The sequence below is a fragment of the Trichechus manatus genome, unplaced genomic scaffold, assembly GCF_000243295.1.
Source record: "Trichechus manatus latirostris isolate Lorelei unplaced genomic scaffold, TriManLat1.0 scaffold00029, whole genome shotgun sequence".
NCBI classification, from domain to species: Eukaryota; Metazoa; Chordata; class Mammalia; order Sirenia; family Trichechidae; genus Trichechus; species Trichechus manatus.
In genome coordinates, this window is record NW_004443965.1 from 9,691,685 (window position 1) to 9,717,109 (window position 25,425).

The window sequence follows — 25,425 nt, forward strand, 5'->3', positions numbered from 1 at the left end:
TGGCTGCTACTGGTGATCAGGATCCTTCTATGGTCTCAGGTCCTGGTTTCATCTGTATACATTGTCTGATACATACCTGGCTTTACCCGTACACATTGCCAATGTGAAATAAGAGAGGTAGGTACAAGAGCAGGGAGAGAGGGGGCTGTATTCCCCCTATTTTTTTGCTTGCCTATAATGAACCCAGGAGTTGCTAGGTGGCTTAAATGGTTAAGTGCTTGACCACTTATCTGAAACACTGGCAGTTTGAACCCACCCAGAGGCACCTCAGAAGAGGCACCTCAGAAGAAAGGCCTGGTGATCTACTTCCAAACGGTCATAGCCTTAAACATTCTATAGAATGCAGTTCTGCTATACAGCACATGGGTTAGCCATGAGTTGGAATCAACTCAGCAGCAACTTATAGACACACATACACATACACACACACATATATATAAAGCCATGGTATTTTCAATTGCCTCACATGTATGCAAAAGCTGGACAATAAATAAGGAAGACCAAAGAAGAATTGATGCGTTTAAATTATGCTATTGGCAACGGAGATTGAATATACCATGGACTGACAGAAGAACAAACAAATCTGTCTTGGAAGAAGTACAGCCAGAATGCTCCTTAGACACAAGGATGGCAACACTTCATCTCATGTGCTTTGGACATGTTATGAGGAGGGACCAGTCCCTGGAGAAGGACATCATGCTTGGTAGAGGGTCAGTGAAAAACAGGAAAACCTTCAACAAGATGGATCTACACAGTGGATGCAACAATGGGCTCAAACAGCTCAAGGATTGTAAGGATGGCATAGGACCGGGCAGTGTTTTGTTCTGTTGTACATAGGGTTTCTGAGTTGGAACCAACTTGACGGTACCTAACAACAACATAAATACGAACAAAAAATCCAAACCTGTTGCCATCGAGTCAATTCTGACTCATAGCAACCCTACAGAACAGAGTAGAACTGCCTCATAGAGTTTCCACTGAGCAGCTGGTGGACTCGAACTGCCAACCTTTTGGTTAGCAGTCCAGCTCTTAACCACTGCGCCACCAGGGCTCCATATATATATAGGAACTCACATTTAGCCAATGAAATCTCCATCCCTTTGATGAACAAAGGATCCATTTTTCATTGTCAGTCAGTAGAGGATGTGTCAGAATAATTGTTTTGAGCTTCTTATCCATTCAACAATAAACACTGAACGCTTAGTCTGTGCCCTGCATTGGGCTGGTCACCAGGGAAACCCAGTTGAATAAGACCTGGCCTCAGCACACAGGAGGTTTATAGTCAGTACAATCACTTTGGAAAACTCTTTCACAGTTTCTTAAAAGTTAAATAGATACCTATCCTACGACCAAAGAAAATCTACTCATAGGTATTTATCCAAGAGAAGTGAAAATATAACTCACAAAAAGACCTTGTACAAGAATGCTCATAGCAGCTTTATTAATAATAGCCAAAACCAGAAACAAGCCAGGTGTCCATCAACAGAAGAGTAAGACTACTCAGCAATAAAAACGAACCAAGTGCAGATGCACACTTTAACATGGACGCATCTCAAAAGTGTTACGCGGGTGAAACAAGTTGGACACAAAAGGATACATACTGTCTGATTTCATTCCATTCTAGAATAAGCAAAACTCACCTATGGTGATGGAAATCAGATGACGGGTTGGTCCTGGGGGTGGCCATTGATTGAGAAGGAGTAAAAGGGAGGTTTCCGGGATGAAGGAAATGTTCTGTATCTTGATCATTTTTTAACAAAACTGACTGAACAGTAAAATTATTATCTGAGCATTGCACTGTATGTAAATTAAATCTCAATAAATAAAATAATATAAATCAGTTTAGAGTCTAGAGGGAAAACAAGTGACAATAAAAGTGTATACTGAGCACCGTAGGATCACCCAGAGAGGCTAGGAGGATCTGGGTCGGCTTCTAGGAGGAGTTGACCCTAGAGTTAAGTCCTGCAAGATGAGGAAGAGTTAAGCAGGCCAGGAGGAAAGGGTAGAGGAGAGGATATTCCTGACAGAGGAAATAACATGCATAAAAGGTAGGAGGCCTGGCCTTTACAAAACTGAAAGAACTTGACATGACTGGACCATAGGGTGAAAAGGGGGAGAGTAGGATGGGATAAGGCTGAGATATTAGAGGCCAGATGAGACCTCCAGGCCCATGCATGTAACCCATGTTTCATCAGGGCTAAGTGACTATCAGTACATGGAGGGTTTGAATAACCCACAAATGCTGACCCAGGAAACAGTCTAAGAGGACTGGACACAAGCCTTCTCCACAGGCCCAAATGCTGGCCTGGGGGCTAAACAAAGCTCTGTCTTGAATTCGTCGTGTAGGATTTGGTTTTCAAAATGCAGTCCACGCAATAAATCATGTTGGCATATGTCATTTGGATTTCAATTGTTCCCAAGGGAGGAAGCATGTATTTGAAGGGTGTGCTACACGCACTGAGTTTATTTCAACATGCACTGGCATCAGTGTTTTTCCAAAGTGTGTTTCAAGCAATAGGAATCCTGCAAGATGCTGGGCTGGGGAGGAGGAGATTCACAGTGCACACAAGCACAATAAAAGTTTCGAAAAAGCTGTGCTGTCTGCAAACCAGCATTTCCCAATATTATTTCATTATGGGAACTTTCATCATGTAACATTAGTGACAAACAATAGAATTGTGGAACATTTTTTGAGAAATGCCTACTTAAATATTACCCAAGGGAGACATAATAAGTCTTTCAGGTTATCAAAACAACAATTTTGGAAACAGTCCAGCGGCTCATGTCACTGAATGTGCTTCCTAATGATATACTCCTTACCACCAGGAATAACAGTAATAGGGATAATGATAAATATGTTAGTGAGTGTTTAAAAAGTTCTAAGAATTTTACAAGTATTGTCTTACATAATCCTCATACCATCTACAAGTAGATATTATTAGAAGCCCAATTTTATAGTCAAGGAAACTGAGCCTCACCAAGTAAATTTAAACTTGCCCAAGATCTCACTGGTAGTAAATGATAGAGCTGGAACCTGCACCCAAATGTAATTCTCAAGCCTTTGCTCTTCACCACTTTGCCAGTCTGCCTTCTCCATTGTCCAATATTAATCAAGTGCATTTCTTCATGCATTCATTTGTTCATCCATTCATTTATTCATGAATTCAAATCCCTCACTTAAAAAGATTTTTAAAAAAAAGATGCCACGGAATTGATTCTGACTCATGGTGACCCCACATGTTGCAGAGTAGAACTGCGCTCCAGAGGGTTTTCATGGCTGTGACTTTTCGGAAGCAGATTGCCGGGTCTTTCTTCCAAGGCATCTCTGAGTGGGTTTGAACTGCCAACCTTTTGATAAGTAGATCAAAGCTTAACTGTTAGCAACACCAGGGACTCCTCACTTTGAAGTACTGATAAATGCACTTAATGTCCATTACATTGGAAAAGTACCTTATAGTACCTTATTAAAATTTATCTTCTTACCCGTGAATGATGAGAAAAATCGTATCACCTACCTTCCTCCAGAAACATTTGGTCTGATTCTGGTCTTCTTCTTTCTGGTCAAAATGATGTACTAAGCAGGTATGAACCCCAATCTTTTTTTTCTGGGTCAGTGTTGACTAAGTCATTTAACCAAGTCCTTCATGGAACACATGTTCTAGAATTTTCCTGAACCACACATCCTCAAACTTAGCCAATGATTGAATGCTCTAAAAAAAAACTGTAAAAAATGACTACCACAGAAGTACAAGTTTGTTTGAGAAAATAAGTGTTCTACCTTTAAATCCACCTTCATTTATAAAAATAATTATATCCTATAACCTGCTGCCATTGAGTTGATTCCGACTCATAGCGACCCTATAGGACAGAGGAGAACTGCCCCATAGCATTTCCAAGGAGTGGCTGGTGAATTCAAACTGCTGACCTCTTGATTAGCAGCCATAGCTCGCCATGGCTCTTAACCACTGAGCCATTATAGCAAGGGATACAAACTGGATATTTTAAACCGTAGCAAGAGACTGAATCTGAAGCTCTTATGTGACAAATACAAAGGAAATATTTTAATTTACTGGCAGCAGCATTTGAAAAACCCCTCTGTATTCTTACCAGGGGAAATGATAACTTCTAGTAGAATACTTTTAATGTGATTTTTAACAGTACTTGGTTTGCTCCCAGACTCACACCATCCATAGTTAGGCTATTTGCCTCTTGTTCATTCAGGTAACCAGGTCATAGCCAGCTCAGAGGAGAGGGAGCCCGCTAAAGATGAATTTAGTATCTGGTCTTCCACAATGATTACTTCAGACTGCTTGCTCAGCAAAAAATGACTAAACATTAAAAAAATTAAAAACTATGGAGGTAGTTGAGTAAAATATCTAAAAGCAAGCTAACAACTCCTCTTGCAGTGTTACTGCATTTTCCTTCCAAAGGGGCTGTGATCCACGGTCCCAGGAGAGACATCAATGTACAACTGTACTTTCTCATGATGGAGCCTGAACACAAAATATGTCCTCGTTATCACGTGCTCACTAACAGACCATCACATTTTGGCCAAACGTTCATTACGTTTTTTCCTCCAAACTGTGTGCCGATGAAAAGTAGTTTGCATATGCAAAACTCTGTGAGTATATTTCAGGGCTCATACTAAACAGAAACATCAAGCATCTAAAAATATAGGATGAGCACTACTTGCTCATAATTTACCATGCTAATCTGGATAAATTAACAAGTAACTAAAAATAGTACAATTTTCTATAGGAATAAATTCATCAAGAGTCAAAAGTTTAACTGACACATTGGAAGTAATACAGCTTTAGTTTCTTAAAAGACAGTTCGATTTTGCTCAGATGGAATATATAGTACGCTCCCATATTCTTGTTAAAAGAACATTCCAAAAACAGAACCATATGAAAATGAGTAGAGATAACATGATATACACACATCCAAAGATCTAGGCTTATCTAATTTTAAGAATGTTTAATATCTCTATATTTACTATGCTAAAATAAGAAGGGGAAAAAAGAAAAAAAAAACCCGGCAAAGCTAAACAGTTAACAGCAAGGATATATCAGAAATGGCCAAGAAGAATACAAGCTTAAGATCCTGAAAACACAGACTTCACAGGCCTTTGGCAAAGCTGAGCATGTGAAGTCTCCTTGACTTCCAATATCACACCATCCTTTCCTCTGCCATCTGCCTCTAGCAAATGTCAGTGTTATTCCCAGGATGGAAACATGCTTCCTTCCTGAATCATTCTGACAAAGACTCCCAAAAATATGACCTATTGCAGTTGATCGTGACTGCCTTGAATTCATGGCAGAAAACAAAATCATAGCCTTCTTTCAGTAACCCAGAGAAATCAAGAATTCTCCCCAGTCTAAACCACCAGTGTCTAAGTTGCACGAGGCTAACACAGACCCCTATACCGAGAACCCAGTCAAGGGCCAACCATCTTTCAGAAACAGGAACTTAAAAATTAAAATCCACAAGGCACAACTATGGCTTCTGAGGACACGTTAGAAAACAGAAAATAAAACCACCTCCTCACTTGAGGTTTCACATGCTCTGAGCATGCCATTCCTGCCTTTTTGTTTCTTGTGGATTTATGAGACTCTTAAAGTGCAATGCCCTTATTGCAGTGTTACAACGTTCTGGATGACTGATTGCAAATCACTGCACAGGGTGCCAAGATCACTGGTAGGAAGCAGGTCATTAAATAAAATTAAAACTTTACCCGTGTTTTGCTTGTAAATGTTTCTTCCAAAGCCTACGGCACCATTCCTAAAAAAATGGCCTCAATTCACCGAAGAAGCAGGGCCTCCTGTATTTCGGGTGGGTGATCCAAATATTCTGTATTTAATCCAAACATCCAGCAAGTTATGTTTTAGGAAGAAAAAGCTATAGTGCAGTGAAATTTGCACAAAGAGAGCTACGAAAAAGAGCCACCATGAAAATAATGAAATTCTGCATAGCCTGACTGTGAAATTGTTCAGAGAACCACTTACACTCCTACCCTGCATTATCGGAACCTTTGGGAGCCTACATTTTTCCTTAGGTAAATCTTCAAACTAAGCATTAATGTTTCAAATTAAATTGAATTAATAACTTATCCAGAAAGAGAATGGACACCCTAGCCCTTTATAAAAAGAAACTCAACAATAATTTATCATGGCAAATTCACATCGCTTCAGATCAAAACTAAGGCCCAGGCTTATTTATTATCTGGTCCAAGGTCTGAGCAGAATAACAGAGCAGGGCTCCTCCTTCTCAGCCAGCTGTGTCTGAGAATTGATGGACTAAGAGCTAATAGGGACGTTTCAGTCCGTTAGTCCAAGATAAAGCAAAGTAATATATTTCTTCAGATGCCAGCATACTTAATTTTAAGATAGCTATAATAAGTATATAATATTTCCAGCAATATTTTAAGGCTGACAAGTAGAAGGCTGTGCAGGGAAATTGGTTCACATTCTAAGAATGGATTTAACTAAACAAAAACTAATTGTTTTGCCTGGGGAGATACACTGGACTGTTAAACAGGATTTAGCAGGAAAAAAAGGGTTTAAGAAAGTGTTGCATTGATGATGAGCTAGTCACCCATGTTTAATTTACTGATGTTCAAGCTGCTTTATAGTTAAAAAATGAATACCCCAGTGAACAGATACACTAATTGTTATTAATATAATAAATGCTAAATTGTCAATGTGCCATTTTCCTAAAGTGATAAAAATAATAGACTCATTTCAAGAAGTCTAGAAGAAATTAAGCATTCTGTGGAAAACACATTGTTAAGTTTTTAAGTCTTCATTTGCTTTACATGGCCACATGGGCCTATACATACAATGTTCTAAATGGAAAAAATAACTCACGTAAAGAGATGCTCCCTATAGTTGTAGGGAGTACTTACGCCATATTGAGAGACAGTACTGTACATTGGTAAACACATTTATTTCAACATTAATGAGAAGGAAAAAAATTCTGTAAATTTTAAAGGATGCACCTGGAATCCAGTGAGATATTAAAGGCAAGCAATCTTACAGTTACCCTGACATTTTAAGAATACCATTTAACACATTTCAATCTTACCAAAACTTTTGAAATTCACTATATCCAGCTATGCATCTGACAGTTCTTTGTACTGTGGTGGCTTGCGTGTTGCTATGATACTGGAAGCTATGCCACCAGTATTTCAAATATCAGCAGGGTCACCCATGGTGGACAGGTTTCAGCAGAGCTTCTAGACTAAGACAGACTAGGAAGAAGGACCTGGTGGTCTACTTCTGAAAAAAACTGGCCAGTGAAAACTTTATGAACAGCAGCAGAACGCTGTCTGATACAGTGCCAGAGAGTGAGCCCCTCAGGTTTGAAGACACTCAAAATACGACTGGGGAGGAGCTGCAGCCTCAAAGTAAAGTTGACCCTAATGTCGTGGATGGAGTCAAGCTTTCAGAACCTTCATTTGCTGATGCGGCATGACTCAAAATGACAAGAATCAGCTGCAAACATCCATTAATAATTGGAACGTGGAATGCACAAAGTATGAATCTAGGAAAATTGGAAATCATCAAAAATGAAATGGAACACATGAACATTGATATTCTAGGCATTAGTGAGCTGAAATGGACTGGTACTGGCCATTGTAAATCAGACAATCATATGGTCTGCTATGCCAGGAATGACAAATTGAGGAGAAATGGCGTCGCATTCATTGTCAAAAAGAACATCTCAAGATCTATCTTGAAGTACAACACTGTCAGCGATAGGATAATATCCATACACCTACAGGGGAGACTGGTTAATATAACTACTATTCAAATTTACACACCAACCACTAATGCCAAAGATGAAGAAACTGAAGATTTTTACCAACTTCTGCAGTCTGAAATTGATCAAACATGCAATCAAGATGCATTGATAACTACTGGTGATTGGAATGTGAAAGTTGGAAACAAAGAAGGATCAGTAGTTGGAAAATACGGCCTTGGTGATAGAAATGACACTGGAGATTGCATGACAGAATTTTGCAAGACCAATGACATTCATTGCAAATATCTTTTCAACAACGTAAACAGCAACTATACATGTGTGCCTCACTGGATGAAAAACAGAGGAATCAAATTGACTACATCTGTGCAAAGAGACAATAGAAAAGGTCAGTATCATCAGTTAGAACAAGGCCAGGGGCCGACTGCGGAACAGACCATCAACTGCTCAAATCCAAGTTCAAGTTGAAGCTGAAGAAAATTAAAACAAGTCCACAAAAACCAAAATACAACCCTGAGTATATCCCACCTGAATTTGAAAACCATCTGAAGAATAGATTTGATGTATTAAACAACAACAACTGAAGATGAGTTGTGGGATGACATTAAGGACATCATACAGGTAGAAAGCAAGAGGTCATTAAAAACACAGGAAAGAAAGAAAGACCAAAATGGATGTCAGGAGAGATTCTGAAGCTTTCACTTGAACGTAGAGTAGCTAAAGTGAACGGAAGAAATGATGAAGTAAAAGAGTTGAACAGAAGATTTCAAAGGGCAGCTCGAGAAGACAAAGTAAAGTATGATAATGAAATGTGCAAAGAGCTGGAGTTAGAAAACCAAAAGGGAAAAACATGCTCGGCATTTCTCGAACTGAAAGAACTGAAAAAAATTCAAGCCTAGAGTTGCGATATTGAAGGATTCTACAGGCAGAATATTGAACGGTGCAGGGAGCATCAAAAGAGGATGGAAAGAATACATAGAGTTACCGTACCAAAAAGAATTGGTTGACATTAAACCATTTCAGGAGGTGGCATATGATCAAGAACCGATGGTACTGAAGGAAGAACTCCAAGCTGCACTGAAGACACTGGTGAAAAACAAGGCTCCAGGAATCGATGGAATACCAATTGAGATGTTTCAACAAACAGATGCAGTGCTGAAGGTGCTCACTTGTCTATGCCAAGAAATTTGGAAGATAGCTACCTGGCAAACCAACTGGAAGAGATCCATATTTGTAGCCATTCCAAAGAAAGGCAACCCAACAGAATGCAGAAATTATCAAACAGTATCATTAACATCACACGTAAGTAAAATTTTGCTGATGAGAATTCAAAAATGGTTGCAGCTGTACCTCCATAGGGGTATGCCAGAAATTCAAGCCAGATTCAGAAGAGGACCTGGAACAAGGGATATCATTGTTGATGTCAGATGGATCTTGGCTGAAAGCAGAGAATACCAGAAAGATTTTTACCTGTGTTTTATGGACTATGCAAAGGTATTCGGCCGTGTGGATTATAACAAATTATGGATAACATTGTGAAGAATGGGAATTCCAGAACATTTAATTGAGCTCATGCAGAACCTGTTCATAGACCAAAAGGCAGTTAATTGAACAGAACAAGGGGATATTGTATGGTTTAAAATCAGGGAAGGTGTGGGTCAGGGTTGTATCCTTTCACCATATTTATTCAATGTGTATGCTGAGCAAATAATCTGAGAAGCTGGACTATATGAAGAAGAATGCAGCTTCAGGATTGGTGGAGGACTCATTAACAACCTGAGACATGTAGATGACACAACCTTGCTTGCTGAAAGTGAAGAGGACTTGAAGTACTTACTGATGAACATCAGAGACTACAGCCTTCAGTATGGATTACACCTCAACATAAAGAAAACAAAAATTCTCACAACTGGACCATTAAGCAACATCATGATAAACAGAGAAAATACTGAAGTTGTCAAGGATTTCATCTTACTTGGATCCACAATCAACGCTGATGGAAGCAGCAGTCAAGAAATCAAATTACGTATTTCATTGGGCAAATCTGCAAAGGATCTCTTTAAAGTGCCGAAAAGCAAAGATGTCACTTTGAGGACTAAGGTGCGCCTGACCCAAGCCAGGATATTTTCCATTGCCTAATACGCATGCAAAAGCTGGACAATGAATAAGAAAGACCGAAGAGGAATTGATGCCTTTGAATTATGGTGTTGGTGAAGAATATTGAATATACCATGGACTGCCAGAAGAACAAACAAGTCTGTCCCTGGAGAAGGACAACACGCTTGGTAAAGCAGAAGGTCAGCGAAAAAGAAGAAGGCCCTCAACAAGATGGATTAACACAGTGGCTGCAACAATGGGCTCAAACACAGCAAGGATTGTGAGGATGGCGTTCTGTTGTACATAGAGTTTCTGAGTCAGAATCAACTCAACGGCACCTACCAACATTAACAACAAAGATCCAGCTAGCTAGCCTGAGGTACTTGTCTGTCCTGCCTGCATTAACCATTAGCATACACCATATATGAGTCCCTGGGTACTACAAATGGTTAATGTGCTCAGCTGCTAACTGAAATGTTGGATGTTCAAAGCCACCCACAGACGCCTTGGAAGAAAGGCCAGGGGATCTACTTCCAAAAAATCAGTCATTGAAAACCCTATGGAGCACAGTTCTACTCTGACACACATTGGGTCTCCATGATTGGAACTGAAAAACACCACATATCTCTTTTATCTTTCCTTAACTTCTTTCAATGTCTCAACAGAGTCGAGCTGTGTGGCTCAAGCTCACAGTGACTTTCATTTCTGCTACAGGGTGTGGACCTCCATTCCTTCATTCATTTAATAAATATTTACTAAATGTTCATTATATGCCAACCACTGTGCTTGGTGCTTGTGATAAGAGCAATAAATAACCAAGATGCACTTGGTTACCCAACCCCACAAAGCTCACTCTATAGTGGGGCAAATAGACATTCCATAAATTATTACACCTGTAATTAAGTCAAATTATGATTTGCTTCCTGTTGATACTGAACCTTGATTTTATCAGTTTATCCAGGACTAAAAAGAAAAAATTGATTCAGAATAGGCAAACTCAGAAAGGGATTGAAGTCATAAACCAGAACTCAAATTTGAAATTAAAGTGAAAAATGATTTAAAACAGAATACTCATGTTGGTTACTCTCAACGTTTCCTTCCTAGTAAGAAAGCCTACTTAGGAAACCAAAGTAAGGTTAGAGGTTTGCCTGGGGGTACATGCATATAATGTAACCAAACGCAGCTGGATGATCTCTAGTTATGGAAGCTCTACATCCCAAATAAGGAGTCCTGGTGGCACAATAGTTAAGCGCTCAGCTGCTAAAAGAGAGGTTGGCGGTTTGAACCCCCCAGCGGCTCCAACCCACCAGCGGCTCCAAGGTAGAAAAGATCTAACAATCTGCTCCTGTAAAGATTTACAGCCTGGGAAATCCTACGGGGCAGTTCTACTCTGTCATATGGGGGTCACTCACTATGAGTCAGAAATGACTCGACAGCACGCAACAACAACATATCCCAAATGGCAATGTTAAGTCTTGTTGTCAGATCCTGTGTACTTATATTTGGTTCTAAAAACGTGGCTGACTGATTTAACTTCTTCCACTACAGGGAGAGGGAGGAACAAAGGTTAGCAAATGTGGGGCTTTTAGGACTTCCTCCACAGGACAATTATGGTTATAGGCTAATACCACCACCTCTTAGACTATGCAGAAATATAGTTACCCTTTTCATTCGAAGATAACTCCATTCTCAGTTAAAAAAAAAAAATTCTCCAATTTACAGCTAATGTTTTTTTTTAAACTTTTTATCATATTTTTAAACTACTGGCTTCCTAATGGCATTTTTAGGAGACACTAATTTTTATCAGCAGGCCACCCCTGAATCAAAATTACCCATCACCGTCAAGTTGATTCTGACCCATAGTGACCCTATACGACAGGGTAGAACTGTCCCACAGGGTTTCCAAGGCTGTAATCTTTGCAGAAGCAGACTGTTACACATCTTTCTTTCGCAGAGCTGCTGGTGAGTTCGAACCACAGAACTTCATGCTGAGCGCTTAACCACTGTGCCACCAGGGCTCTTTGAGTCACAATTAGACTAAATTATTTCCAGAATATAGGAAGGAAGCTAATGTTGAGGTAGGCAAATGAAGATCATCTGTTTTTATAAATAAAGTTTTATTGGAACACAGCTAATCTCATTTGTTTACATATTATCTATGGCTGCTTTCAAGCCACAATGGCAGAGTTGGCTAGTTGCAAAAAAGACCCTACGGCCCACAAAAACTAAAATAATTACTATCTGGCCTTTAAAGAAATAGTTTGTCACCTCCTCAACCAGATGGTCACATTCTTCCTAGGAAATATAAAACCACAGTCCTTAGCTGAATAGTCAACATTTTAAGCAAGCGCTAAAGAATCTCCTTGGTTAGATGCGCACAATGGTGAGGGAAGAGACAGTCTCCAGATTCTGATACATGAAGGGCGCAATGTTTCCTTTGCTGGTTTTAGCTCATTGCTTCAAGAGTCACTGTGACTGATAGCACACTTTATTCTTCAGGTATGTCTGGTAGACAAATGGTTACAAACTTTCATTCCAAACACAAACCCTTAATCACTTCCAGAATAAAGCTACATTGCACTAGAAAGGTCAATCAAGTGGTCCACAGACCACACATGTATATACATATGTATATGTGTGCGTGTGCACGTTGTTTTTTGTTTTTGTTTTTTCGTTTCTCTCTCGGTTTTTAAGCTAAGGATGACCCAAAACCAGGCCTAACCTACGGGACCATTCACACTGAATGGATTCTCACTTCAGCAGCTTGTCCAAATCACACTGGAGTCTAGGGCAGGACGAGCAAGCAGCCGCATGGCTTGTCTGGTCTGACTCTGAATCCACCCACCTGCTGGTTTTGCTCTCCTGCTGTGTACTGCACTGTATGCAATAAGGTGGTATGGTCCTGGCCCAGTTGGCTCACACAGTCTGGCCCCAGAGAACTATGCAATCAGAAGTTGGCAGTAAGCACCAGTGGCTCACCAGGCTCAGCAAGCAAATGTCATGCTTCCATTTCCTGGTACAAAATCTGCAAAAGGCTAAAGTCAATCATCTACACTTGTCGATGAGAAAGATTAAAATTAAGCCTTTTTAGCCCAGGTTCTTTATACACTTGTCATGATGTAGATTACAGAGAACAAGCAATAGTATGGTTTTCTTTAAAATAACACTAAAATTGGTAGTCAAGATTCTAGAAGAAACAAAAGGAGTTGCCCAATGATTTCCCAATTTTGACTTCTTTTAAACGTTCCTAGATATATCTGGATAATAATTTGATGCCATAATAAATGTTCTCAACTCTACAGCTTTGTTTTCATTTAAGCACTCCAAATACAGTCATCCAATATCCCTCATAGAGCCCTGGTGGCGCAGTGGTTAAGAACTCAGCTGCTAACCAAAAGGTCAGTGGTTCGAATCCCCCAGCCACTCCTTGGAAACTCTATAGGGCAGTTCTACTCTGTCCCATAGGGTCAATGTGAGTTGAAATTGACTCGACGGCAACGAGTTTTTTGTTTTTTTAAATCTCTCTCACAACCATAGAGCTCAAAATTTCCAAAGCTCCTTAATTAAGGCTTAGGCTTGGAAATATGGTCTAATGAATCTATAGACTCAATATCTGCTACCCTAATTTCTACATGTTGACATAGGCTTGGTAACAGATACCTATATATTTAAGTATACATAGATATTCGTTATAATTTTACTATTACGTAATTACTTTTTTACAAAGTTCAATTCATTTCTGAAACGAAGTCTAAAAACTAACAATGACAGTTACAGTTCAGCTTTGGTACATTTCAAAACAAAACTAAAGCTTTCATGACACCTAAAAATATTACAAGGAGAAAAATAACTATTTTATGCCTAAAGAATTTTCAAGTACACCTTTGTCATTTAAGTTTATAGTATCTAATGCCAGTTTTAGTTTTATGGGCAATTGCCTGAAGGCCTTTGGCAAAGCTTCTTTCCACACAATTTACATAAATAAGGTGTTCATTTCTGAATCATGGAATATTTAAAAAATACTAAAAATCACCATATTCTCTCTTCTTAAAGACTGCTACTTAAATACTCACTACAGTATAGCTTTTAATTTGGAAATTTTCTATTTTCTTGCCCTATGTAAAAAAAATTGTCCTTGAAAGTTTAACACAGCTGTCTGTATTTATATATATATATATATACATATATATATATACACACACACACATATATATCCCACCAAGACGAAATATTCTTTTAATGCAATGCTTTGAATTTTGAAAATATTTTGATGGGGAACAAATTCTAATATGTTGTAAAGGCAGACACCTTTGGGAACACAAACTTAGTAAAGATAAATTTTTTAATATCTATATTCTTACACATATAATTTGGCTTTAAGTCAATATCTCTTGATTTAAATTATATCACATGCATGGCAAAATCTGAAACACTTTATTGTATTGAAAAGAACCTTTTAGGTAGCCTGCAAACCTTGAGATACAGATAAAAATAACTGAGGGGGAAACTAAGAAGATTTCAGATTAATTTTCATGCCATAAAATATTTTCTCTGTTAATTAGTGAAAAAGGCAAATATTGCAAACTAGCAGATGCACTGAATAGACATCTCAAGAATTCTAAAGCTGGGAGAAACAACAATCACAGGAATAAAATGTTTTTCAAGAAGAGTAATGCAGTTGAGAATTTCATAGAGCCAACTACATAGCTATTGTCCTTCAGGGACTTTATTGTTTAAAGAAATTCAAATTTTCTGTAGCCTTGGCTGGTGTCCTACAGAGTACAGACAAAATTCTTAAACTAACAGTTTGTTCCAATATAAATAAAATCAAATACCAATTTGAACTTAATGTTCAAACATCCAAGAATTTTGTTTATGAAACAACCTCCAAAACTGGAGAGTAAAGTTTTTAAAGTGCTACCTTAAAAAATTATTTACAAATAGCATGGAGGTATTATTAGGCAACATCAGAGAAACAAAATACCCTTAAGAGAATATGCCTTGTGGAAAAACAGTGAAGCTAAAGAGTATCTATGTTATCTCAAGATGCTTGAATCCATGCAAGAGCTGGTCACCACAATCCAATGCACTTAGCAATACTTTCCAACTGCTAAAGTTAAGGGGTGGGGGCAGGAAACAAACAAAAAATCTCACCCCTAATTGTGAACATTCTGCTAGGCATCACAAAAGGATTTATTCTAATATCTATACCAACTTGTTTAATAGTGTAATGATTAAGAGCATAGACTCCAGGGCCAGATTTCCCAGGTTCAATTCCTGGCTCTGCCACCTATTAGCTGTGTGACCTTGACAAGTCATTTAACCACTCTGTGCCTCAGTTTCCCCTCTCAAATGGAGATGATAATAATAGAACAATTCCATTGGGTTGCTGTGAGTGTTAAATGAGTTTCTCCACGTAAAATCTTAGCACAGTGCCTGGAATTTGGTAAGGGTTATCTAATTGCTGGTGGTAGCCAGTTACAACTAGAGTGCAAAGAGCACATTAAAATTAGATTGAACATAGCAATTAAAATTTAATCTACGCTACATCTAAACACTTTTGGGAATTTTATCTAAATATAATTTTTTCTATCAGCCTTATCGTTGTTAGGTCCGTGGAGTTGATTTTGACTCATAGCGACTTCATGTGACAGAGTAGAACTGCCCCATAGGGTTTTCCAGGCTGTAATCTTCACAGGAGCAGATCACCTGGTCTTTCTCTCTTGAGAAGCAACTGGTGGGTTGGAACCCAACTTTTGGTTAGCAGCCAAGCACTTGACCATTGCACTACCAGGGCTCTTTCTATCAGCCTTACAATTCCAGAAATTCATATTTCCACTTCTCTGAAATAGTCACATAAATATACCAGGCCAGACAAAGAACAAAGCCTTCTTCAACGTGTTGCCTGGAAACTGCTGACTTTAGGGTCTAACGATGAAATCTTCAGCATCGTATTAATCAATTAAATTAATAAACAATTAAATGCATATTTAACAAAACTACCTGCTAAAAACATTATAGGCTAATTTTGTTATGCAGAAAATTGTGAAATACAGGGACCCTCAGTAGTGGTCACTGATGACCACACACTCAAACATTCAGCAGAAAAACATAAAAGGAGGGGACACCAACACTAGATTTTCTTTGAGTTCAGCACATGGACTCTCCTCCTCCCAGCATGCTCCGGGGCCTGCTTCTCCCAGCCCAGCCCCTTCCATCACTACCCCAGGAGCACGCACAGAGAATGCCTATAAAGCCTAGTAAGCCTACCACCATCGGCTTATTTTGTGTTACTCTGAATTAATTATAAGAGTTGTAAAAGCTCTGGAGTGGTTTGAACAATATTACCTTGTCCTGACCACCCTCTTTAGAATATATATCTAATTTTTATTTCACTTCCTATCACCTTCTAATCTCTGCCTTTTTTCTCTCTCCTCCAAAAACTACTTATCATGCCTAAGCAAACAAACATAAACAGAGCTTTCTGACTAGTTGCAAAACCCCAGTGATTAACAGTGCACATTGCATTTGTGATCCAATCCCTACTCTATACAACAGGATGTTCCTGGGAGATTTAGGCCAAGTTGATTTTCCTCTCTTCTGTCCATGTCCTGAGTTTCCTTGGCCAACACTGGACATACAATTTCTTAAGCATAAGTGCATTTTCTCAGCATTTCCCTTGGCTGTATCTAATTCCTTACATGTGGCTAGATTGGTTTTGTATATTATCACTGTTTATTTCCTTAGTACATTTTCTATCTACTGCAAGCATGCTGCCAAATGTTTAAAAGCTTTCTACTTTGAAGCCTAAGTCAATAGAAAAAGATGGGAGATACACAAAAATGAAGAGAAATGCTTCTTTTAAACAAAAGCTGAATGTGGTTTAACTCAAACTGAGTTTTTGAGTTATAGCAAAGCCAGCATGCAAAACCACACTGACAAAAATACATACAGCACTGTAAATAGCAAGTTAATGAATCAACAGAGCAAAGAAGCCTGTGCCGAGGAAAAGCATTCTGCAATGCGGTCTCAACAGCACTAAACTTGAAAGATAATATATTAAAGTAACTAACATTTTCCAAATTCTGCTGGATCTTTTAATTTTTTTAATCCCAATGAACTATTCTTGTATTTCTTTTTATTTTTTCATTTTTATTTAAAGAGCCTTTGAAATGCTATTTTATTCTTTCTCATATGTTGACAGGAAATAAGAACATTACAGTAATGACTAAATGATGTAAAGAATTATCCATTGCTAATAATCAACACCTTTCAAATCTGTAATAAACCAACTTGCAGGCAAGTGTCAGAAATTGGCACAGGACCAGGCAGTATGTTTCATTCTGTTGTACATACGGTCGCTATGAGTCGGAACTGACTCAATGGCACCTAACAACAACAGGAGAGGCTAAATACTTTCAAAACTTTTACTTGAAAAATTATCCTCCCAACTGACAAACGAAGAATATATATTAAGCATGGAAGCAAATCTGTGTCCAGTTCTGAAAATCTACATACGACTGCTTGTTTTATGTTTCTGAAACATTTTTCTGTTGGTGATTTATTTCACTTCCATGTGGCCAGCCATTTGTTTATTCTATTGCATGCCATCTGTTTTTTGGTAGAGAGGTTTCAAGTTCTTCTCATTCCCTACCTCATAGCCCACAGAAAACAATTTATAATAGACATAGATTTAAATCATTTGGATTCATGTGGAGTTGGTAACATGAGCTGCCTTTCATTTATATCTGGCAAATGCCTTAATGGGATTAGCAAATTGTGTTATTACGAGGTACTTATGGAGACACAACACCTTTTTTTACAATGACAAATTATGTTAACAGTTTCATTTGCAGTGTTTAATAGCAGTACAGAAGATGTCACTAACATTACAGGAAATTGCCCGGATAGACGATAAAGCCCTACCACAAACCCTGTCCATATATTTCAATTTTGAGAGTCAATGAATAAGTGTACCAGGGAGGAGGGATTTACAGAGGGGAATAAAGAACAGGTTGCTTCACTTTTAAGAGAATATTATCATTTAACCATAGATCTGTAAACCCTGCCTGGCTCCTACATGATGGTGGCCTTCTCCAAGCCCTCCAACCAAAGTCTAGGTTGTCTAGATACTTACAAGTGAAGGCATTCCCCAGACTTCCCCCAAAAAAAGTTTGTGCCACAAACTTCAGCTCAACAGCAGCAGTTTATTCTCGTTCTAGGGCTCACTTGGATTTGCTCTAAAGAAGACCCAACCATTCAGAGAAATAATTTTTTGTTGAAACTCTACAGATGATGTTTAAAGTATTAATTACCATTTTTACAAGAATCCTCGCTGCTTTTGTGGAGAGGAGGTATCTGATGACAGGACCCAGTGGCTGTCCACAGTTCATGGTTGATATCCGAGGGCTGAGAAACATCTGTCTTGAGGTCTACCTGATTTTCACTAGTCCTTATCAAATCAGAGTTAGATATGTTCTGGGGGTCAATGGCATCCTGATGGGTATCTGATGGATTTGGTTTATTGAAAGTGTTAACTGACATTTGTACTAAAGCTTCATTGATGAAGAATGAATTTTCATGACATAAACTCTCAGAGCGATTAAGGTCCATTACCTGTGTAAGGAAATACAGAAAAAGTACAATAATTTCTCCAGTTACTTTCTCAATTTTCAAGTATTTATCCCTAATAGAATTTAATAATCAAGATTTCAATAAGAGTGAGGTCAATAAGAATATTCTCCTTTACTGCCTACATCCCCTTTTAATTAGCTAGTACTAGAAGAGCAATTGGTTATGCCAGACAGATCTGGAAAAAAACATAATTATGTTCTATGCCATTAAATTGCTTCTGCTTTATTTTAGCCAAAGAAGGCAGCATTTTCACTTTTGCTAAGTAAAAAAGGTGAAATCCTAGCCGTATATACACGAGGAATTTGCAATAAATGTAATTTAGCGAATTTGAAAGGAAAATCAAAAGCAACATAGATCTTATATAATCTTACCAACATTTACAACTTTGTTCGATAAAAAGCATGTGTGCAAATGGCACAGAAAAATGAATTCTGAGAGAAATGGAATTGTCAAGCATGGTTAGAGAGGATGCCAAAGGAATGCAGAATCTTCCAAAATCCTACACAGTGATTAATTAGTATGACTTATGTTAACTACTGCTAGTAAAATGGATTTTGAATTTATTATATCAAATTTACCAAAAGAATAAGCTTGGAATAACAGAATATTATACTTGCTAAATTCAGTACCTAGACTATACATGAATAGATAATTGATCTACTAGAAAGTATACATAGAACTCTTTATAACAGACTATATACAGAGGGTTCTTCAACTGTAGGAAAAACACACGCTCACAGTGAGTGTGCCTCCAGGACAAACCCATCCTTGCCTTACTGGACCAACTCAATCCTAGGTATCTCCCCAGAGGTAGGGATATCTCAGTGCACAACAATCCAATAGGAGCTAAGCTTTTAAAATTTCCATATTTTAACTCAAGATACATATGCATTGTCTCCAAAAGTACCCAACTTCTGCTACCTACAGATTGAGAAACTCCTGTGAACTCTTACACAAGAACCGCAAAGATGAGTGTTTGGCGAAAGTCTTTTGGTAAGATAACTACCATGGCTATACTTATCATTGAGAAGCTGCCTTATTAACTCCTTCCATGTGCACATACCTCCTTGCTTCCTGGAGAAAACGCTGCGGGGAGGCTGCTCTGCCGGCTGTGCTTCCAGTGGCACAGCAGCCGCTGCTGGGTCCGCATCTTTTCCCTCTCCCTCTCCACCATCCGCTGGCCCTCCCTCAGCCGCTCCAGGTTCTGCTGGTACTCCTGAAGCTGATGGGCCAACTCCCCACGGTTCCTCAGCAGCAGCTCCTCCTGCGATTGGCACTCCCGCTCCCTCTCCTGCAGCCAGCTCTCTTTGGCCTCCTGCTCCCGCTGCTGCTGGTCACACCTGCGGTGCCAGCGCCGCTGTTCCTGCTGGAACTGGTGTTGGAGCTTGTGGATGTTGGCCAGCTCCTCACGCTGCTTCTCCAGGTTGCGGTACTTCTCCTGGTCCTGAAACGGGCTGCCTCGGAAAAAGTGGCCAAGAGACAGTCTCTCCTGCTGCTGGAGAACCAGCTTGTGGATCTCAATGTGGCTATCCTGAATGGTCAGGGCGGCCTGTCAGGGCAGGAGAGAGGAACAAAGTCAAGGCTTCCATTTTGATTAAGCTTTGGGCTGGAATGACCTCTAAACACAAAATGCATGACCAAACTATCTTCTCTTAATATTTTTTCCCTTTTTCTAAGTTTCCTCCAAAGACAGACTTCGGACTTTTAATCAGTTTGTCCCATTCCCTACTGGTAACCAGTTAAACAACCAGTTGCTGTCGAGTCGATTCCAACTCATGGCAAGTCCCTGTGTGTCAGAGTAGAACTGTGCTCCATAGACTTTTCAATGGCTGATTTTTTTTTTCAGAAGTAGATCTCCAGGCTCTTCTTCCAAGACATCTCTGGGTGGACTCGAACCACCACGCTTTTGATTAGCAGCTGAGCACTTAACCTTCCTAGTGGTAAGGCCTGGGAATTTAGATAGAAAAGAAATGACAAAGGCAATGCTTATCCTCTTCTTGAGAAATGTGATTTACTGCTGGTTATTGGATATCACTTAAGCAAGTCTTCTGAATAAAAATTCAGTACATAAATTCTCAAGACTCTGCATTCCTGATCTATGTTTCATTCTCTTGCTGAGGTCTCCCCAGTCAATAATTCATGAGAATTTAAGAATTTATATAAACCTACTAGGATCTTTTATTTAAGTTCCAAACCAGAAATTATTTGAACTACACTGCTTTCATGAAGATAGGAAAATAAAAATCAACCATTTGGAGAGTTTTGATAAATAATATTTTTTAAAATATCATGCCCAAGAATAGCAGTAAATAGTATTTTTTAGGAGATATAAAAGTGGCTTAAGGTAGTCCAGTTACCACTGTCTCTTTGTATTAGAGCAGGAAGGTCAAACATAAAAAAATAAGCTGAAATTCATTTGTTTAATAGATTGCTAACAGGAGGCTGGAATGATTAAGGGAAAATAGATACCCTAAAGCCCAGAGGACGTTACCAACCAGACTAAAAAAACATTTTGAGTTACGATATCTGCCTATGAAAAGTTTGACAGCATCACAGGAAATAATTGCCAAGATCTGGAAGGATTCCACAAAACCGAAAAAATATCTCTGTGAATGACCTTGGAAGCTTTTAATTTTAGACATTCCCATTTAAAGTGCAAAAAAAGTACAGAAGGGACAAATTGAAAATGGACACACACTGGGTATGTGTGTGTTTTGACTCCATATGTGAAATTATTGCTCTCCTAGGGATAATTTCACATTTTACCTTCTTAAAAATTTTAAAACTACCATTTAACAAATACTAGGAAGATGGGGACCTGACTATTCTTTGTTAAATGAGCAGCTTCCTATACTTTCAAAAGTTAAATAACTAAGATACATTTTAAATTGGTACTTACAATAACTTATAAAATGTACTCCCTGGGGCTTCTGAAAAAAAACTTATATTTTTTAAGTTGAAAATTAATATTTCAGATTTGAAAATTTGAAATGTTATCCAAATATCTGATTAATGGATTTTTTAAGTTATTATAAAGAGAGCAATGATTATCATTGAAAATAGATACTAATCACTTTTGCTCTTTAAATATGAAATAATTAGCACATAAACCAAAAACTAAACCCACTGCGAGCAAGTTGATTCTCACTCACAGCGACCCTAAAGGACAGAGTAGAACTGCCCCACCAGGCTTCCAAGGCTGTAATCTTTACGGAAGCAGACTGCAACATCTTTCTCCCACAGTGCGGCCCATTGACCTTTTGATTAGCAGCCAAGCACTTTAACCATTGCACCACCAGGGATCCTTAATTAGCACATAGCAATAAACAATTCAGGACTTTGCTGACCTGGCTAGAACAAATAGTAGACGGCACATCACCACTTAAGTCTAATAAATCCTAAGGTGGCAATACAGTAAAACAACCAAACAAAAAATCCAATATTTTATATCAAAACTACCATAGGCTATGATAACTCACACGTAACCGTACAATTAGAATAATCAAGTGCTATCACGTGCTTTATGTCTACTTAGCATTTGGGATAAAACCATTCTTTTCTTTAGCACAGAGATGGAATTTGAAGATTGGATATATATTTTCCCACTTAGAGTCTGCATTTATATTTACGACAGAGACTAGCATTTGCTTTTTAAGTTTAGGGAAATTCTCAGCTCCCTCTCTTTAACTTTTCTTTGCTGGAACAGCTCCATGTCCTTTCCTTTTTGCCTTGCATACACATCATCTCTAACTCTGTTCTCCTCAAATAGGAATCAAATTTCATTTACATCTGATTTTAAAAAATGCTTAAAACTTCAATCAGGCATAAGAGATTCAGCTTCAAAAGAGATGACTATGCCATGAACAGAAATCTTTCAGAGCCCATATAGCTCAAAAGTTTTGGTTAGAATAAGAGAGTCCACTATAGAGTTCCACATTCCTTTTGTTGCTCCAACCAAATATCTTGCAAAAATTAGGTCATTCAGGTCACTGGGCTTTTCTGAACCTTGAATCCCCACAGGACTGCATTCAAGGTTAAAAAGAAGAGATTGAAACACTTTGAAAGTGTTTCATCAGGCAGTATAAGCCTGGATGCTCAATGTTTTCATCTCTCAAAAATTAATAAACTCTAAGATACAACTATTGGTCTCTACACATCTGGAGCAAAAGAGAAAGAAGGAAACCAAAGACGCAAAGAAGAAACTAGTCTACAGGACTAACAGTCTGCACAAACCACGGCCTCACCTACCTTGAGACCAGAACAACTAGATGGTGCCCGGCTACCACTACCAACCGTTCCAACCGGGTATACAACAGATGGTCCTGGACAGAATGGGGAAAAAATGTAGAACAAAACTCAAATTTCCAAAAAGCCCAGACTTACTGGGCCAGTAGATACTAGAGGAACCCCTGAGACTACAACCCTGGGAAAGCCTATAAACTTGGAATTCAAATCACTCCTAGATGTCACCTATCAGTCAAAAGACAGAGTGGCTCATAAAATAAATAATATCACCCATGAGTACTGTGCTCCTCTAAACAATCATCTAAATAAGACCTAATGGTCAACAGTTACCCCAGACCAAAGATGAGAAGGTAAGGGGGGATAAGGAAGCTAGATTAATGGTAGCAGAACAACCAGAATGGAAATAATGAGGTGCTGACACATGTGAAAGGTGTAACCAATGTCACTGAATAATATGCATAAAATTGTCAAATGAGAACATAATTTACTATGTAAATTTTCTCCAAAATCACCATAAAATATTTTTTAAAGTTAATGAACTTTTTTAAAACTATATCTCCTCAGTTAATATTTAAAAGAAAGAATACTTGCTTTACACAATAAATCTATCTCTAAGAACATTTATCCCAGATCAGCATATCTAATGTAAGACACTAAAGGTATTCCCACTAAATCTTGAACAAGACAAGGATGCTTACTATCATTACTACTATTTAATACAATTTCCAGAGTTCTAGCCAAAGCAGTAAGCCAAGAAAATGAAAATGAAGAATAGCCACAATATCATTATTTTCAAATTTTTACTTTCTACCTACAAAATGCCAAAGAATCAACTGAAAAACTACTGAAACAAAGAAATCAAGTTCAGTGAGTTGGTCATTACAAAACAAATACATAAAAATCAATATCGTTATGCCAGCAACAATGACTGGGGAAACATAATGAAAAAACATTCTATTCACAATAGCAGCAAAAAGACAAATACCTAGAAATAAACTTTAGTAAGAAAAATATACCATACCTATAAGAAAATGACTACAAAGCTTTTAAGTAGAACATAAAATAAGAGGAATGACACCATGTTCTTGGCAAAGAAGACTGTCTATTGCAAAGGTGCCAACTGCCCCCAATTTAATTAATAAGTATAATGAGGTTTTAATGTAGTGGTCTTGGTAGGAGTTAAGAAACTTGACAGCTATTGTGAAAGAATATATAGGTAAGCACAGAAGAACGATAAGAGACCAGCAATCGACTGGACGGCACACAACAACAGCAGTGACATATGTTCAAATGTAATCCGTACCTTAATAATGAGGAAAATGGTACCGAAGCAAGAATAGACAGATGATCAATAGAATATAACAGAAATAAGCCTGAAACAGTCAAAGTATAAATTATAAAATATCAAACGTAGCATAACTTCACATTTTCTGGTGAAAATTTAGTCACATTTAACTTTGATTACTTTTAATATTCAACAGGTATAAGATAAGAAGCCTGAATGGCTAATAAGTGGGTGACAAAAAACTGATCAGTTCCATCAGCAATCAAAGAGTACAAATTAAAATAATCAGATACCTTGATCCATTTTCAAATGCAGGAGGAGAAAATATCAGAGCGAGAAAAAGAGATGGATTGATTGATTTTGGCAATGTCTACCAAAAACCTAATAAAAAATAATTCTAGGAATTCATCCAAAGAAAACTCTCAGATTAGTGTACCAAGGATGTCCACTACAGTGTTATTTATAATAACACAAAAGCATGAACTGTAAAGGATTAGATACGTGCTGCAAAAAGCATATATAAAATGATTCCAAAAAGACTGGAAGGAAATAACATCAACATGATAAATAGAATTCTCTCTGTAAAATAACAAGTCATTTTTATTTTACTTACTTATATTCTCAAATTTTCCTACAATACGAACATTCCTTTTTTAATGTCATTTTTAAAGGTTATTTAATCAGTAAAATAAGCCATTGGGTGCATTTAGCCTCTTTCTTGTGCATGGTATACGGGATCATTCAACCCTATAATCCTCAATGCAAGCATGATTTTTATGTCTTTATTTGAAAGACAGGGAGCCATTTGTGGGTAGGTTCTGCAGTGCATCTACCTTTGTGTGTTCAGCCCACAGCCTAGTACCAGCACAGAGAAGGCATTTAATAAATGCTGGATAAATGAACGAACAAAAGAATGAAGAGCGTATGAATTTAACGGTTCTAAATGCCTATCCATTGCTGTCAAGTTGATTCCAACTCATAACGACCCTATAGGACAGAGTAGAACTGCCCATAGGGTTTCCTAGGCTGTAATCTTTATTGAAGCAGACTGCCACATCTTTCTCTGGCGGAGTGGCTCGTTTGAACTGCTGACTTTTCAGTTAACAGTTGAGCACTGCAACAATGGGCTCAAACATAGCAACAATTGTGAAGATGGTGTGGGACCAGGCAATGTTTCATTCTGTTGTACACAGGGTTGCTATTTAGTCGGAACCGACTCAATGGCACCTAACAACAACAACAAAGGCATAAGGCCACGCGTGGAAGTGAAAAACGGTTAGGTGTGAATTTACGTTTTCACCAGAAAACGTGAAGTCATGCTAACCTCATCTAAGAGATTCATTGTAAACCTGAAGCCAGACCATGTTCACCAATATTTTTTTAAAGATATGAACTGTTTTATG

The 25,425-nt window shown here is 38.2% G+C and overlaps 1 protein-coding gene across 1 annotated transcript in view; it reads right to left on the reverse strand.

The window, feature by feature from the left end:
• The window catches only part of ARHGEF28 (Rho guanine nucleotide exchange factor 28), a 138,408-nt gene that overhangs the window by 16,552 nt on the left and 96,431 nt on the right, over nucleotides 1–25,425 (reverse strand). Inside the window, exons 26-27 of the mRNA XM_004374500.2 lie at nucleotides 19,556–20,041; nucleotides 18,174–18,474 (exon numbers count right to left, since the gene is read on the reverse strand). Of these exons, the coding sequence (XP_004374557.1) occupies nucleotides 18,174–18,474; nucleotides 19,556–20,041 (787 nt within the window). The remainder of the gene's footprint in view (nucleotides 1–18,173; nucleotides 18,475–19,555; nucleotides 20,042–25,425) is intronic.